Consider the following 19,225-nt stretch of genomic DNA (forward strand, 5'->3'; position numbering starts at 1 on the left):
AACAAGTCTGAGTATAATTTGAGGTGCTCATGTTTGTTAACTGACTGTGACCAAGTTCCAATGGCAGGACGATTTGGACTCATATGATAAAAATTGGCACGACCCAAATAAATATAAAAAATCGGTGATTTGTTTGTTTCTCTTAATTCTTATTTTATATTTTTTCTTACTCGGCCCTGTTTTTTCCTGCTAAAGAATAATAATATATATCATCGTGATTTACGATAAATTTTTATTCTAGATCTTCTATTAATTTCAACTAATAAAAAAATTGAAGGAAAATAAAATTTACATTGATAAATTAAGTGCTTTCAATAACGGTAACACTTATGCACAGCTTAATTCTATTATGTTAAAGATTTTCATGTTTTAGCAAAATTTCATAATTTATTTGGTGAAACTTCATGATTTTCAGAATTAACGTGGAATACAAATATAAATGGAGCTAAAGAACACATTACCACCATATATGGTCATGTGGGATTTTGTTCTTATCATTTACTAATTAATAATTAATAATTAAAAGGACCATAATCCCCTTTCCTTAAGAGTACTAATTACAATCACGTAAACAAGGCGGCCTAAGTTAATTACCCATAAAAGCAAGGTCATATCGATCATTAATTTATCAAAACCCAAAATGTAAACTAGTGGCTCTCTTGGAGGACAATTTCGTAATTTGAACGTAATAATTAAAAAATGCAACATATTCTTCCATGTTGCTATATATGATAACATTGCAAAGCCTCATTAAGCCTTGGTCACAATATTCATACACATACCCAGAAAAGAGTTTCAAAACTTGAGAGCTAGCTAGCTTAAGTCTTGATCTCGATCTTCACAGAAATGGGCAATAGTTTGAGGTGTTGTTTGGCTTGTGTGCTTCCATGCGGAGCCCTAGACTTGATCCGAATAGTTCACTTGAATGGCTACGTTGAAGAAATTACACGTCCCATTACAGCTGGTGAGATCCTTGAAGCAAACCCAAATCATGTGCTTAGCAAACCTTGTTCCCAAGGCGTTGTGCGCAAAATTTTAATCCTCTCGCCGGAGTCGGAGCTCAAACGCGGCAGCATATATTTCTTGATTCCGGCTTCTTCGTTGCCGGGGGAGAAGAAAAAATGCGGCAACAACAACAAAAATAAGGCCTTCAAGAAGAGTAAAAAATGTTACAAAGATGTAACATCTTGTGATCAATATCTCACAGAAGTTCTTTCCGATAAGAAATCATCATCGTCGCGTCGGCGCCATCACCGGAGCAGCAGCCGTGTTGTGGTATGGCGGCCTCATCTTGAAAGCATTAATGAAGACTAGCAATTTTTTCCGGTGCCGGAATCTGACATATCCGGGGATGAATATTCAATGGGGACTTTTTTCTTTTTCTTTTTCTTTTTCCCTGTTAAAGAATGTACGTGGGGTTATTAATTTTGTGGATATAGTTTTTACTTCACTTTAATTTCTTTTTGTTTATTTTGAGTCTGCATATAATTTAGTGGCAGATTCGGAATTTCGATCATTCAAGAAAAAAGAAGTGATCATGCTCTGTTTGTCTCAGGGGAAAAAAATAAATGGAAGAAAATCACAGAGAACGAAATGCTTGTTCTAATGGAACTGTATTTACATCATCCTTTTGTAAGTATAAGAAAAGATTTCCTTAACGCTTTTCCATACTTTGGTGTTCAAAAATAATTTTGTTGACTTTAAGTAGTCCCAAAAATTGTGCATTTCAGGTTCATTTCAATTTGCATTTCAAATAATGTATAATTTAAAAAAATTGAAGTACAAAGACAGATAAAAATCCGTGAGATGAAGAATTGGGGATCTCAATTTATTCGATTTTAAAAATCAAAATGATTTGCTGGTTTAATGCTAATATTAAGAAGTCCGAAGTTAGATCCTCTTTCAGTACTTCAATGATTACCATGAGAGTTAAAATTAATTATATTAATGCTTCACAGTTCATTCACAAAGAGCTGACTTAATCGTCCAACTAATAAGCTCAATTTTCTATGGAGTGGTTCATGGTTGTTCAATTAAATTATAATTATGATAGCGTGAGTGGACAAAGTGTCATGCCACTAAGATTGACGACCAGTTGTTAATATTTGAATTTAGTACAAAGAATTTGAGCGTGGGTACACATGTATGCTTATAATAGTGTAGGCAAATATTACTATATGATGTAATTAGCCCAATTAAGAAATATTAAGAGTATTAATTAATTCGGAGGTCAAAAGTTGCTCCAAATGAGGTTTTTTGTTAACCAGCAAAAAGTGGGAATATCGGTATAGTTCCTTTATCAATTTTAACAAAACCAATGAGTTGAATTAATGTTAATGATTAATAGCAAACTACTTAGTTATTGGTTGAGTAACTGTGGATGCTTTTTCATTTTTTTCTAAAGGTTAAAAATTTAAGTCTCTCCTATAATCAATGGGAGTTGTTCCGTTAATTTTCTTAATTGGGCATAGGCTTCAACTATGAATTTTTTTTTTTTTTTTTTTGCAATGGTTGTAACACAAAAGGTTTATATTAATATTAAAAAAATGTTTAATAGGTTTATAGGATTTTCAATCTATAATCTTCATTTTTCAATTTCAAACATGTTGATTAAATCACAATTTATCTTCAATTAAACCGAACAAATAATTTCCCAAGTGATGAATTTGATCAATTCATCAAGCCAAATGGTTCAGAAAAAATATTGAATGAAAATTTGACAAATAGAATTATGGTCGAGCCATTAATAATTTCCTGAAAGTATTATTTTTCAAAGAAATTTTTTAATAAATAATTAAATATCGAAAACTCCATCTCATTGTCACAGCTTGGATCATGACAATATGACACGCATGCATGGTGCTGCCATGGATAGCAACTCTTTCAGCCTTTCTCTTAATAATCAATTGAAAAAAGAGACATGGCTCGTCGGCATTATTATGGCTTCTCAAGCATTGAAAAATATTTATTTATTGGAATAGAGATAAAATAGGTAATTGGCTTTGATTTTTCATTGAGATAATTGATGGAGTTTGATTAAAGACAAACTAGGTGCTGGATGCAAGCCAAAAGCTCCTACCTCTTCTATTATTAATATTAATTAGCTTATCTCATAAAATAAATCCAAAATATTTCTCAAATAGCGACATCTACACGCTACACATAAAAAAATAAACACAAACAACCTGGCATATCATATAACTCAGTACCTCACATGGATTCCCTCTTCTCCCTCTTCCATAAAATATATCAGACGATAATTACACGTCCCTTTCTCAAACTTAACACCTTAATTGATATTTATATATTTAATTTAATACTTACGGGCCACAAGCCTTACTTTGTTTTTGTCCTACAATAGATGATGGATTACTTTGTTTTTGTCCTACAACAGATGATGAATTTACGAATTTCGAGTGAAATTATTTTGTATTTTATTATTCTAACATAAAATTTTTATCTCATTCGTTCATGTTTCAACGATCGGTCATGCCCATGAATGAGACCAAATTCGGAACTTTTGCTTGATCGATATGGATAATTAATTTTTTTTAAGTGTGGACGTCCACATGCGAATTTCTACCTAATTTGAGGGGAGAAAAAAAAAATGTAAGTTACCAAACATATAACAGACGGATTTTCCGTGATTGACCAAGTAGTTTGGGTCACTTAAGTTTAAGTCTTCGGGGAAGTAGGAATTAAAAAATTAATTTAGACTTGCCCTTTTTTTTTTTTAAAAAAAAAAGAGACAACTTGCAGGAAAGGGATTCACTCAATATGTTTATAGAAATTAAGCCTTTTTGTGTGCTTTTATGGATGTTGATTTTCTTTCAAATATTTAGAAATAGTTTTAGCTTGTTCGAAGTCCAAATATTTACATTGCATCAATCCAAAATTAATTTAAGAGGTTTCGAAAAACTTTTAAGTTTTGATTTTAAAGCCATCATAGAGCTGACTTGGTCGGAATATAATTTAGAAAAAAGACATTTAATATAAGGAGACTTCTAATTATGATTTTGGTATATTTAATGAGTTTTCTTTTAAATATTTAAAATTAGATTTGGTCTATTGGTACTCAAATTTTAACTGCATTCTCCGTTAAAAAAAACTTAATTTAAGAGGTTTCGATCGACTTCTTATTGTAAGTCATCTAAGAGACTTTTGATTTTGGTTATGACAGAGAGTTAATTTAGGATATACTAAGAGCATCACCAAAAGACTTTACTAATTTTACTTTTCAAATATCTATTTACTTACCTATATAGCAAATAGGAGAGTGACAAAAATATTATCGGTCAAAAAACTCTTCAAATAGAAATAAGTTAATATTATTTTAATTAAATAATTATTTTTTTAAAGAAAGATAAATAGTAATTAAAGCGCTCTCTCTCACTAATAAAAAGTAATAAAATATAAATAAAAAAAGAAAACACTTTACAAATTTAAAGAGTGAGAAACATTTCTTATTTAGAATGTCTTTTAAAGTACTAAAAGTTGATATAACTCTTTAAATAAATAATAAAATCTTATTTAAAAAATTTTTTAATGATGCTCTAAACACATAATTTAAGCATATAAATTCTAAAAAAGTCTAAAAATAAGAAAAACGGCTATGTTATTACGGTCTCATTTCTCGTATTGTGTAACCAACAGAGCTATTAAACATTTGAAGGTAATTAAATAAATGACCGGTTTTACTAAAATAATAAAGGGAATTAAGATCCCAATGAAGTGGAAGCATCGAGCCTTGTGCAATTTTTGTTTGAGGACAAAAAGCATGGCAACGCTTAGTTCACGGGTTCAGTCACTTGCCAATTCCCGGAGAAGAGTTTTGCTCAATATCTCTGGATTGGAGACATTTTGCTCATTTTGGTGGCTTACTCTTGTGGGGACGTGGGGCTAGTTTTCGATATTTTGATTACAATGCCATTTGACTATTTCAGTCAATCGAAGTCATATCTTACAATATTGCACAATAATTAAATGTGGAAAATGTATCCCAACAAATCATTGCATTTCATTATTTTCTGTTGTTGGTAAAATTTGAAAAGACCAATGAAGCGGTGACATGTGTAAGAGAGTGTTTTGTGTATAAATTCATTGATAAGAAGTTACAAAAATAACGGCTGGTAATTTTTTTTAAAGAGTAATATTGCACATCTTAAATTTTTTATTTTAAAAAATTATTCCAATTGATTTAGTATTCATTAATTGATTGATGAAAATAATATAATTAATTCACTTTAATTTTATAAAGACTTACCAACTATACTCAATTAATGACACATAATTTGGGATCAAATTTATGTTAAAAAAATTATAATGTCTGTTGACACAACTTAAAAGTAAATTTTAACTCCCAAGTATAAGAGTGTCTTGTTGTATTATAACTCGGTGAGTCCGAGGTCGATCCACAGAGAAAAGATTTAATTAGTTTATTTTATTTTATCTAAAAATTGAAATTAAAACTTGAATATAAACAACTTAATTTAAATGAAACTATGGAATTGAACTAGTTAGGGTTATGGATCCACTCTTAGAAATAAATAAAACTTAATAAATTCTTTTTGCCAATTTGTTTTAGATTTATTACCCAAAAGATTAATTATACAAATTATTATTATTTTCCCTTTAATTTTATGATGGATTAAGTATTTATTGTGCCAAAATTTAATTTGTCTACAATAAGTCAAAATACCATTTCACCATGCCTTATATTAAGATCTTAAGAATTTATTGTGCCAAATTCATTTGTTTGTCTACAATAAATTAAATTTTCAAAATATAAAACATGTATAAAATTAAATAGAAAATAATTTAATTTATAAAATTAAACATAGAATTTGATTAAATCATATTTATTTCTTAAGAGTTTCACCTTCCCCTAACTAATATTATTTAGTTAAGCATAATTAAAGTAAAAAGAAGTAGTAAAATTGAATTACTTATAATTAAAAGAAATAAAAACAACTAAAATTGGAAATAAAACTAATTTTATTAATGAAAATAATTATACAAAATATTAAAAACACACCTGGAAATCAAGATTACAAGGAGATGGAGAGAATTTGAGAAGAAGAGAGTTGTAGAGAGATGATTAAAACATAAAAATGAGGCCTTATTTATAGAAAAATAAATTCATAATCCAGTGCTTTGCGGTCCATCATAGGCTTCATGCATGTGCTCCTCACAACCCTTAGATCAAGATCCAATGGCTGGTCAAACTTCAAAAGTCAACATCACACATGGCATCATTTGACTCGTCCGATTTGCCCAAAGAACGGTTGAGATTTGGCGGGTTAATGGGTGGATCGGGTCGACCCGAATACAAAGATTCGGATCCTCAAACTTGCTTCACCAACCATTGCCACGTGGCACAATCATGGCCATTGAATCATGAACGGTTGAGATTTAGTCAAGATTGCCAGTTATCCCATGCACTCATATCTATTGTAAGCTCATTTCATCATCCAATCAGTGCTCGGTCAACAGGAAAAGTCAACTTTTTTTACACAAGCCCAATTTTAAGCCGATCTTGACTGATCTTAAGGTTTTTGGACCTCCGAAATCCAAATTTGACCTCCGTTTATTTGTTTGGAGCCTCGAAGTACGTGAAATTAATAATTTTCCTAATAAACACATAAAAATACACAAAATTAAATATATTTAAAACATAATTAATAATTCATAATATATTACATAAACACAAATATAAATTATAACATAAGCATAAAATAACATATTATCGCTTGATAATTAAACAATTTTTAATACTAATCACACCCCCCAACCAGCTTATTGCTAGCACTCTAGCAATTAAAGCGTTATATTAAGATTTATAAAATTCACATGCAAGTTAATAGTTGTTCATCTATCCTCTAAATTACCAAATAAATGAACTCTCCCAAATTCCTTTACCACATTGATGTTCACTCATTATCCAGAATATCATCAAACCTTCTTTTGTGCTCAAGTAATTAACACAATACTTATGGGGCTTCATTAAAAGAAAAACAACATTTTCGTTCTAAAATTCATTAGAAATTATATCTTTAGGCAATAGATTATTCACACATTTTTTTTTATATTACATTTCTAACCCGTTTAGCGAGCTTTAGGTCAGTGACTCCCAGACCAGTTGGCCTTAGGGCACTAGGTGTTGAAGCACCCCTACGGACTTAATTACTCGGGTTTCTAATAAACAAACAATATATCTATTACTCATGTAGCGAGCTTTAGGCCAGTGACTCCCAGACCAGTTGACCTTAGGGCACTAGGTGTTGAAGCACCCCTATGGACTTAATTACTCGGGTTTCTAGATATAACAAAATTAAAAACATTTTTTTCTTTTTTCTTTTTTTTTTTGATTTTTTTTTTTTGGAAATATACACTTTCTACTACCTTAGATACTATTCCTAATAAATCAAAAGAACTAAATGCTGTAAAATTTTAACTTACAACCCACTAGTATGTGTCATAATGTGTGTGTGAAGAATGATTCAATAATACCTGTTAAATGAGTAAACAATTAAATAACTTAATAACTAAGTGGAGAGTTCACAAATTTGAGTAATCAAAGAAAAGGGAACAAAAACAACTTACTATGAATCTCAAAATCAAAATATAATACAACAAGACTATTAGGATGCGTCTCAAAAGTCGTGACTCTTTACACGGCCATCCTAGACAAAAAACAATTTTTTTTTGGTTTTTTTTTAACAAAGAAAAGAAAAGAGAAAAGAGAAATACAACACACATATTTAAAACATACGTCAATTATCCCCACCCTACGACCTAATCTAAACATTATCTTAACATTTTATAAATTTACAGATATGCAAAAAAATAAAAATAAATAAATAAATAAAAATAAAAGAGAATAATAAAAGAAGAATAAGAAGAGATCTCACCTGAACTTGATGCAGAAGCTTAAAAGTAGATAACAAAGATGAAGAAAAAGTCAATTTTTTTTTTTTAACAACACTCTTAAGATTAAGAAGATGCGTTTCTAGAGAGACTACATTCTCTATATCCTGCCATCTTCGACTCAAATTTGTCCTAAGTTAGTCTTTACAGAAAAAAAAAATATTTTTTTTTGTTTTTTTTTTTTGTAAACACATAACCAGGACCAAGACATTCCACAATTATCAACTATTCCCTCCCCCCAACCTGAAAAAGACATTGTCCTCAATATTTTAAAAGGAAAGAGAAAGAGTGTAGAAGACATCACATGAACACTACAACAGAAAATATTTACAAACGGAGAGTTAAATCTAAATCGCACTTCTTATTACTGCTACTGTTACCGTTACCATCATTAGTCGACCAATTCAGTGCAACAGTCTGTGGATCTGGCTCTGGTGTATAAGCTTGTAAAAGATCAAGTAACTCATTAGCAGTAGAAGCAGAGATAAATAATTTTTTTACAGAATGTGGAACAAAATGATTCTTTATTGCATGATTAATAAAAGTTAGCAAGCCGTCATAAAAATTATTAACATTTAACAAACCGATGGGTTTTTGATGAATGTTCAAGTGGGCCCAAGTTGCAAATGTAATTAGTGCCTCAAAAGTTGCAAGATCTCCTGGCAAGAAAATAAAAGCATCAGCATGATTCATCATTTCAGATATTCTCTCTTGCATACTTGATACCACTAATTCTTCTCCAATTGGTGGGCCAGACATGCACACTAGCGGTTTTATGGGTTTTGGGATAATGCCGAGTACTTGGCTTCCTTTGGTAAAAACAGCTTCTGAGACAAGTCTTGATAACCCTCGTTCACCTCCTCCATATACAAGATGCAGTTTCCTCTCTGCTATGACACGACCAAGATCTACAGCTACCTGAACGAACTCTTTGTACTTTCCATAGTGAAACCCAGAAAGCACACAAATATTTTTGAATTGTTTACTCGAAGATGATGCCATTGGACTAATTTTTCAAAAACAAGTTGTGAGTGTTTGAAAAATGAGCTCATATTTAAAGATCTTGGTAACATAAATAATGAGAAACAGCTGTAAATGGGTTGGCAATATTTGTCAAATGACGAGTAAAGCTCGTGGCTCAATAATTCAAAAACAAACAGTAAAAAGAAAGTAATGATTAGAAAAAGCAAACAGTAAAAGAAAACCAAATATTTATTAAAAACAAAATCACATCGCTAAATGCAATAATGCAAGTGATAAAATAACAGTAAAGTAAAATAACAGTGAAGTGAAAGGATATTTACTGGTAGTTGTGATTGTGGCTCACATCTTCCTCTGGTTTTACGTCCAGTAACGGCTTGAACGCCCTCTATGGGTCGAGGATCGGCTTCCTATCCAGTTTTCTTATAAACTAGCAAACATGGTCTTTTTGAGTTAGATTCCCAAGACTAAACTGTGCACTTTGTTTTTGGAATAGTATCCACAAATTATAAATCTCACGTTGCACAAATCCACTTCGATGCGTCTCAAGAGATCGTAAGATATCATCCAACGATTCTTTACTCATGCCATCTTTAACGAATTTAATTTTATCTTCACGAGTATCAGAAACCATTCCTAAAGATTTACAATCTGGTCGTTTGCAACCAAGTCTTACACAGTTATGACATTTTGAGCCAAGTCGTTTAGCTCTCCTTTTCTTAGCAAACGTACTTTTACCAAAACCAGGCATGTAAGAAACAAATTGACCAGAAAACTCACCTGCTAATCGGACCTTTGCTTCAATTAACCAACGAATGTCAGAAGGAATGCCATTGATCATTAACAAACGCAATCGTTCACAACGAGCTTTGTAAATTTTCCTGAGGGCATTCTGAGGGAGAGAAGGAAAATGCTTATGGAGTTTATGTTGTATTTCTTCCATGTTTGATTTTGGGGTTTCAGTTATTGTGGGAAACTGAAGATACCGACTTAAGAAGTCACGGAGTACCGTTATCCGCCATTTATACGGGAAAATAAATCAAAACACACCAAAATCAAATCAAGCGTGAAAGCGAGCAAAAAGAAGCACACAATATAAAAGGAAAATGAACTTACATTCGTCCTCTCATTGAGTTAACCTCAAGCTCCATTTGAAATTCATATATGCCACTCTCTACTGTTCTGAGTTGTCCCTCTAGATCCTCAACATAGGACACGAATTCTGGTGGTTGCAGATCCCAAAGTGGATGTGATTTACAGCTTTGTATCAGGCCTCTTAAGTGAAATTTTATACGCCGAAATCTTTTAAGATGTGCGAACAGGTATTTTCTCATTGAGGTGCTCATGATGTAAAATGAAAATTGATGAGAGAATGTACAACTGTCAAACAAGCACGCTTACACAAGAAAAACAATGTTAAAAAAAAAACTATGTACAGTGCATCAATCTAAGGAAAAAAAAAAAGTCAAACAATGAAACGGTAAAATAATAGTAAAAAAAAAATCATTAAAAACTTAATCAAGAACTGGTGGGTCATCCAAATTAATTTCGGTGTCCTCGTCACGTGGGTGATGTTCCAGATATGGTTTTAATCTTTGACCATTAACTTTAAATGTGACACCACTATTTGGATTCTCAATTTCTATAGCCCCATATGAATATACATTTTTTACAACAAATGGGCCACTCCATTTTGACTTTAACTTTCCTGGAAATAAATGAAAACGAGAATTATAAAGCAACACTTTTTGACCAATCTCAAATGTTTTTCGAAAAATTCTTTTATCATGAAATGCTTTTGTTCTTGCCTTAATAATTCTTGAATTTTCATATGCATCATTCCTTAATTCCTCAAGTTCATTCAATTGCAATTTTCGCACATTACCAGCATCAACCAAATTTGAATTAAAAGCTTTAATAGCTGTTGTGCAAATTTTAATGTACTCGCAAGCGCACGAATCTATTGTAGTATACACTAATGGTGACGAGTGTCGATCCCACGAGGAGGTGGATTTTAATTATATATAGAATTAATTTTGTAAATGGGTAGTTGGATTTATGGTGGAAATGATTTGGAATATGCTAATACTTAAATTAAAATGGCGATAATAAATTCTAAAATTGGAATTGCAATGGAGAGAATAAATTGAAGAGAAAATCTATTAAATTGACGTACTTGGGTATCTGGATCCGTATCAACATGCATCATGGGCTAAATAATCCGTATTAATGCCAATTAAATCATGAGGGGGGAATCCACACCTCATGAACCACGCTCTAATCAATATGGTGCTAAGGGCTTATCGTGCCAAATAATAATAACCTTATACTAGAGAGCCGGTGTAACCAAGGCGGTATCTAGACAAGACTATTATTATTTGTCGACGAGAAGTCAAAACATCCACAAAAATTAGAGGGGAAGAGAAAATAAATTTACCAAATTAAGCCCATGACACATGTTGAGACTTCACCTTCAACCCAAGCTTGAAAGAAAATTAGCCACTCATAATTGAACTAGGGGCAAAATAGAAATTTATTAAAATACGAAGAAAATACAAGATGGAGAAGGAATTACAGAAAATGGATCCCAAAAATGGATTCAGAGATATCAAATTAGGGGGGGGAGGCCCCCTTTTTATAGATACATGGAGTAAATCATGGCCATCGGATTAAAAACAGTTTGGACGCTCAGGATTGCGCCACGTCATCAGTCAACAGTCCACGGTTTGACCACGCGGATGAACAGTAACACGGTTTGGTTGAAAATAATCCTGTGTGATGCATGCACCGTACGTGAGATTTTTCGTCCACTGATATGCTGCCACGTCACCATCAACAGTACATAAGAATTTTAGTCCAACTGGATCGTGACACCTCATCAGTCAATGCCACATCATCGGTCAATGCCACGTCATCATCCTTCTATGTGAACAGTGTCGTGAATAGTAACGTATACAGTACCGTACACGTGAATAGTACCGTACATGTGAATAGTGCCATTTTTCCTTTTATGCTCCTCCTAAGGTTTTCGACCGTCCTGAGTTCAAAAGTGATGCCCGTTTTGCCGTCTGATCTCTCCTTTATTGTGAAATGACTATAATGCCCCTAAAATACATAAAATACTTAATTAAAATAAAACACATGTAATTAAATCACAAGAAGGTTAAATATATAACAGTAAGGGTTGTTAGTAAGACTTAAAATGTAAAATGACGGTTTTCTCCTTTATAAATATGCATTTTCTAACACTCAACACACCCCCCAACCAGCTTATTGCTAGTCCCTAGCAAATAAAGCAAAAACAAAATTCAAATTCAAAATAATTTTTTTTTTGTTTTAATAGAAACACTCGTATTTATTCCATCAGATTAATGATAGCAATCAAATAAAAGTATAAGCATTATCTCCAGTCTAAAGCAACATCACACCCACATCAACCATCCACATGAATTAGCCCAGTAGACTTTGTTTTAGCTACTCTCAAGAATGACATGTCAAACCCCAAAATCTCACTGGAAGTAGTGACACTCTCACAAATAAATTAATCCCAATAAAAATAATCACTCCAATGAATGGTAATTGAGAGAGAAAATAATAAAGAAGTGATATCACATGCTCTCACCAAGATGAAATAAATATGCCCTCAGCTTAGAAATAATACGATCTCAAGTCAAATAAAATGTTAGTCAACCCACTTTATTTATCTTTTTTTTTTAATTATGCATCACTACATCTTTTTAGCCCATATAACTAGCTTCTACTTCAAACTATAGTTCCCTAAAATCAAGAAAGACTTTTATTAGGACGAAACGTAGGCTAGGGACATGGCTAACAAAGAAGGAAAATAAGGAAAACAAAGTGTATGTTTGAGAAAAATGCAGAGAATTTTTTTTTTTTTTTGGAAGTTGCAAGGTGGATTTCACCTATTTTTATTCTTTTGAAACAACTTTTGTTTTTGTTTTTTTTTTTTGCTTTTATTTGGCATAACTTTACTGAACAAAATAATTATTTACATTTTCTCAAACATAAATAGGTGATGGAACTTATAAGATATCGGGTAATACTCCTAATCGGAGTGGGTCAAGATGATAAGTTGACAAAGAAAAGGTTTTTTTTTTTTTTTTTAAAGGCTCAAAAGGGTTAACTATGGATATTAAATAAAAGGGATGGCTTGAAAGGCTCAAACGGATCAAAGATGGCCTCTCCATCGTCTTTTAGGGCTCTAAATAATCTTCCATATCTACTAGTTAGATGGGCCTCCAAATGTAGCAACACACTCTTTTTTCTTTTTCTTTTTTCTTTTTTTTTTATTTTACAATTTTTTTTTTAAGGGTTAACTCAAAAGTAATTTAGAGATCGTGTATAAAATAATAAACTGCTAAGCTGTATAAAGAGTGGGCAAAAGGGTTATTCTCCAAGAAAAATAATAGGCTCAAAAACTCACTTGGTACTTATTATGACATGTTCATTCCTTCAAGCAACTCACATTTGTCTCCGACATCAACATGTAAAGTAGCAAACATAGCGTAACATCACTTAAGACCAAAGATAATACAAATACTAAAATTTGAAATTAATCATGTCATCCAATGTTAAAACAAATCACACATTTTTTTTTTTAAACATCATTCTACCCCCCAACCTATTCTAAACATGAAAGGAAAATATGCATGCAGAAATGTAAAAATGATGCATAAAAACTAATTAGAAAAGTTACACGTAAAATGATAGAAAACGAAAATGATTTTTTTTTTTTTAAAAGAAGATGCGTTTCTAGAGGAACTACACTCCATATTCAGCCATCTTCGACTCAAAAGTTGGAAAATGTATATTTATAGAGGAGAAATTAAAGAAGAAAAATAAACATAAACACATAATAAAGAAAAAGAAAATGTCTGAATTTTTTTTTTTTATAAACGATGAAGATGCGTTTCTAGAGTCACTACACTCCATATTCAGCCATCTTCAACACAAAAAGCTAGCAACAGTTAGTTTCTACAACAAAAATTAGTAAAAACTTAACCAAAATTCCACAATTGTCGACTATTCCCTCCCCCCAACCAGAACGAAACATTGTCCTCAATGTTTGAAAGGAAAGAAGTAGAGTTTAGAAGACATCACCTGGGTGGTGCAACACAGAAGAAAATATTTATAGGCGGAGAGTTAAATCTAATTTGTACTTCTTACTGCTGCTACTGTTACCATCATTATTTGGACGCTCCAACACAAAGGTCCAGGGGTCTGGCTCCGGTCTATAAGCTTGTAACAGATCAAGTAGCTCATTAGCAGTGTGAGCACAAATAAAAAGTTTTTTCACATTAGCGGGAATGAAATAGTTTTTTATTGCATGGTTAAGAAATGCGATAAAGCCATCAAAAAAGTTATTGACATTTAACAAACCGATGGGTTTTTGGTGGATGTGCAGATGGGCCCAAGATGCTAGCGTGATAAGTGCCTCTAGTGTTGCAAGATCTCCTGGAAGGAAAATAAATGCATCAGCATGATTAAGCATTTCAGTTATTCTTTCTTGCATACCTGAGACGACTAACTCTTCTCCAGTTGATGAGTCAGACGAACTGCCCAATGGTTTTAAGACTCTTGGGATGATGCCTAACACTTGACTTCCTCTGATAAAAGCTGCTTCTGAGACCATTTTTGATAACCCTCGATTACCTCCTCCATACACCAAGTGTAATTTTCTCGCTGCTACGCTTCGACCAAGATCTATGGCTGCCTCAACGAACTCTTTATGTTTGCCATATGTAAATCCAGAAAGCACACAAATGTTCTTGAATTGTCTATTGGGAGTAGCTGACATTGTGATACTTCTCAAAAACAATTTGTGAGTGCTTGACAAAAAAGAAATCACATTTAAGAGTCTTGGTGATAGTGGGTCATGGTTGTGTATGAGGTAATATGTCAGTGTCAAATAACGCGTAAAGCACGTGCTCGCAAGTCAAAAAGAAAATAGTAAAAAGGAAAAAGCAAACAGTAATAAAATTATTAAAGACAATAATGCAAACAATAAGACAATAGTGAAATAAAATAACAATAAAGTAAAATGATATTTACAGGTAGTTGCGACTGTGGCTCACATCTTCCTCTGGTTTTACGTCCAGAAACGTCTTGAACGCCCTCTATGGGTCGAGGATAGGCTTCCTATCCAGTTTTCTTATAAACTGGCAAACAGGGTCGTTTATAGTCAGATTCCCGAGACTATATCGTGCATGCTCTTTCTGGAATAATGGCCATAACTGGAGAATCGCTCCTTGCACATATCCACTGGGATGCGTTTCAAGAGACAAAAGGATATCATCCAATGACTCCTTATTCAAGCCATCCCTAATGAATTGAATCTTATCTTCCCTGTTATCAGACACCATTCCTAAAGAACATGGGTTTTTATTGCAACTCATTCTGGCACACTTATGACAAGCAACAGAAATTCTTCGAGCTTGTCGTTTTCTTGCATAATTTCCTTTACCACAACCAGGCATGGGTGTTATATCATTGCAGAATTCGGATGTGAGTCTTGATAGATGATCAGCAACAACATTTTCAGCACCCTTTTTATCTTTGATGGTAAGGTCAAATTCTTGTAGTAACAAAATCCAACGAATTAGTCTTGGTTTGGCATCCTGTTTACTCATCAAATATCTCACAGCAGCATGGTCAGTAAACACAACAGATTTAGAGCCAAGCAAATATGAACGGAATTTGTTTAATGCAAATACCACAGCAAGTAATTCTTTTTCAGTTGTAGAATAATTCATTTGAGCACTATCCAAAGTCTTGCTCGCATAATAAATCACAAAAGGCTTACCATCCCTTCTTTGTCCTAAAACAGCACCAACAGCAAAATCACTTGCATCACACATTAATTCAAATGGCAAAGACCAATCAGGAGATTGCATAATAGGTGCAGATGTTAAAAGACAAATTATTTTTTCAAAAGATTTTTGGCAATCATCATTCCATTCAAACGGTGCATCTTTTAATAAGAGGTTACAAAGTGGTTTAGATATGGCACTAAAGTTTTTTATAAACCTCCTATAAAATCCTGCATGTCCTAAAAAGGATCGCACATCTCTAACTGTTTTTGGTTCTGGCAATTTAGATATGACTTCGATTTTTGCTTTGTCAACTTCAATTCCTTTAATAGAAACAACATGACCCAAAACAATTCCAGAAGTAACCATGTAGTGACATTTTTCCCAATTCAACACGAGTTCTTTTTCAACACATCTTTTTAAAACTTTCTCCAAATTATCAAGGCAATCATCAAAAGAATTCCCAAACACAGTCAAATCATCCATAAAGACCTCTAAACAATGTTCAACCATATCACAAAAAATGCTTAACATACATCTTTGAAATGTTGCAGGAGCATTACAAAGCCCGAATGGCATTCTTTTAAATGCAAATGTTCCAAAAGGACATGTGAATGTGGTCTTTTCTTGGTCCTCAAGTGCAATAGGAATTTGATAATAACCTGAATATCCATCTAAAAAACAGTAGTAGGGATGTCCTGCTACTCTTTCTAAGATTTAGTCAAGGAATGGTAATGGAAAATGATCTTTTCTAGTGGCTTCATTTAATTTTCTATAATCAATGCACATGCGCCAATTAGATGTAATTCGTGTTGGAATTAATTCACCTTTTTCATTTTTAACAACAGTGATTCCAGATTTTTTAGGCACTACTTGTGTAGGACTTACCCACTTACTATCAGAAATAGGGTAGATAATTCCCACATCAAGTAATTTAAGGACTTCTGTTTTGACTACCTCTTTCATGTGTGGGTTTAATCTTCTTTGAGGTTGTTGACATATTTTAGCATTTTCTTCCAAATTAATTCTATGTGTGCAGATTAAGGGATTAATGCCTTTAATGTCATTTAAAGTCCATCCTATTGCATTTTTATGCTTTTTAAGAACAATTAGTAACTTACCTTCTTGGTCGCTTGTTAAAGTAGAAGAAATCACAACAGGATAAGTTTGTTCTTCTCCAAGAAAAGCATATTTCAATCCTTCAGGCAAAGGTTTCAATTCCATTTTAGGTGCTTCTTGTTGTTCTGTCTTTTCAATACTTCCAAGCTCCTCAAATTTTGGCTCGTCATCATAATTTTGCAAAGTCTGCATAGAATCAAGCAACGAATTTATATTAGAAATATCAAGTTCAAGTTGCTTATTTGACTCAATTGAATTAACTAAACAAACATTAGAAAGGTCAGAAAAATCCCCTTTTTGAATATTTTCCTCGATACAAGATTCAAACAATTCCTTTTGTTCATCAGTATCATCTTCATTCTCATTTTCTTCATTAGGTTGCCTGCACATGTTGAAAACATTCAATTCCAAAGTCATATTCCCAAAGGATAAATTCATTAAACCATTCCTACAATTAATCAAAGCATTAGCAGTTGCTAAAAATGGTCGACCTAAAATTACAGGAATTGGTTTGTAATTATTCACAACAGGTTCAGTTTCCAAGACAATAAAATCCACAGGATAAATAAATTTATCAACTTGTACTAAAACATCTTCCACTATTCCTTTTGGTACTTTAACGGATCTATCGGCAAGCAAAAGTGTAGTTGAAGTTGATTTTAACTCACCAAGATTAAGTTGAAGATAAACTGAATATGGAAGCAAATTAACACTAGCACCAAGATCTAGTAAAGCATGCTCAATTCTGTGGTTACCAATAATACAAGAAATGGTAGGACAACCAGGATCTTTATATTTCAACTTATTATTAGTAGACAGAATTGTACTTACCTGTTCGGCCATAAAAGCAATCTTTCTTACCTTCAATTTCCTATTAACAGTGCACAAGTCCTTTAAAAATTTGGCATATGAAGGAACCTGCTTGATTGCATCTAATAGAGGAATGTTAACTTTCACTTGCTTAAAGATTTCATAAATTTCAGAAGAGTGGTTTGATTTCTTTGGTTTATTCAATGCATGCAGAAATGGTGGTTCAGGTGGAACACTAGTTATTTCTTCACTAGGTGTAAGTTCATTTAGTCCTTCCTTACCCTTTGAATTTTCATCATTTTCATAAGGTTCAGGCATAAGTCTATCAACAACCTTACCACTACGAAGAGTTATAACTGACTTGACTTGGTCTGTGGGTGAATTTTGTTGAATTTTAGGATTTGGTTGTGGTTGGGCTGGAAATTTTCCTTTTTCTTGAATGGTGAGTGCAGAAGCAATTTTAGCAAGAGTATCTTTCAAATCAGAAAAAGTTTGTGCATTTTGATTGTTAATAACATCTTGCTTTCTGATGAATGAATGCATTGTGTCCTCCAGATTTTTCCAAGGTGGTGGAACATATGGTGCATAAGGCTGAGGATTTTGAAAATTTTGTGGAGGTGGTGCTTGTGAAGATTGTGCATTATTATTATTCCTCCAACTGAAATTCGGATGATTTTTCCAACCAGGATTATAAGTCTGTGAATATGGGTTTGGTTTATTGAAAGTGTTAATGACATTACCTTGATCATTTAGACATTCAATAAGTGCAGGCAAAGTGGGACACTCTTGAGTGAAATGATCATTCGAATTACATATGTTACATGCAATTTCTTGAACAGATTTTACTTGATCACTCTTTTTATGCTCCAAAGCTTCAACTTTCCTAACTAGGGATGCAAATTTTGCTTGTAAATCATGATCTTCCCTAAGGTTATGGATTCCTCCACTAGATGGAGATGATTGTTGCTTATTTGTCAATTCAAAAGTTCCAACAGTATCCCAATGTTGTGCATTTTCAGCTAATTGGTCAAGGTAATCTAGTGCATCTTCAGGATTTTTATCCCTAAATTCACCATTACACATCATTTCAACAACCTGTCTACTTTGGGGTATTAAGCCTTCGTAGAAATAAGTGACCAATCGCCAAGTTTCAAAACCATGATGTGGGCATATGTTAAGCAACTCTTTAAACCTATCCCAACATTGGTATAATGTTTCTCCATTTTTTTGAGTGAAAGAAGTGATTTGCCTTTTAAAAGAATTTGTTCTATGAGGTGGAAAGAATTTTTTCAAAAACTGTTCTTGCATGTTATTCCAAGTTCTTACTGATCCAGATCTAAGGTTTTGTAGCCAAGTTTTAGCTTTATCTTTTAATGAAAAAGGAAAAAGCTTTAATCTAATTATGTTCATGCTACAATTTTGGTCCATGTATGTATTACAAACTTCCTCAAAATCTCTTAGATGCAAGTACGGATTCTCAGATTCTAAACCATGAAATGTTGGTAAAAGTTGGATAATACCTGGTTTAAAATTGAATCGAGATGCTTCTGGAGGAAATA

General features: G+C 32.7%; 1 protein-coding gene and 1 non-coding gene across 2 annotated transcripts; both read left to right on the forward strand.

The window, feature by feature from the left end:
* The first annotated feature begins 846 nt into the window (after positions 1–846).
* Positions 847–1,361, forward strand: LOC18040735. Its single transcript, XM_006431896.2, has one exon. It carries the CDS (start codon positions 847–849, stop codon positions 1,312–1,314), a length of 468 nt encoding a protein of 155 aa, XP_006431959.1. The 3' UTR covers positions 1,315–1,361.
* A 17,458-nt stretch (positions 1,362–18,819) lies between these two features.
* Positions 18,820–18,928, forward strand: LOC112098603. Its single transcript, XR_002905714.1, has one exon. It is a non-coding gene; the product is annotated as a small nucleolar RNA R71 (small nucleolar RNA).
* The last annotated feature ends 297 nt before the right edge of the window (positions 18,929–19,225 follow it).

This window comes from Citrus clementina, unplaced genomic scaffold (genome assembly GCF_000493195.1).
Source record: "Citrus clementina cultivar Clemenules unplaced genomic scaffold, Citrus_clementina_v1.0 scaffold_5, whole genome shotgun sequence".
Classification (NCBI taxonomy): Eukaryota; Viridiplantae; Streptophyta; class Magnoliopsida; order Sapindales; family Rutaceae; genus Citrus; species Citrus x clementina.

Excerpts from the sequence above, each read along its gene's own strand:
- LOC18040735 (XM_006431896.2), top strand. The coding sequence starts at position 847 with ATGGGCAATAGTTTGAGGTGTTGTTTGGCTTGTGTGCTTCCATGCGGA.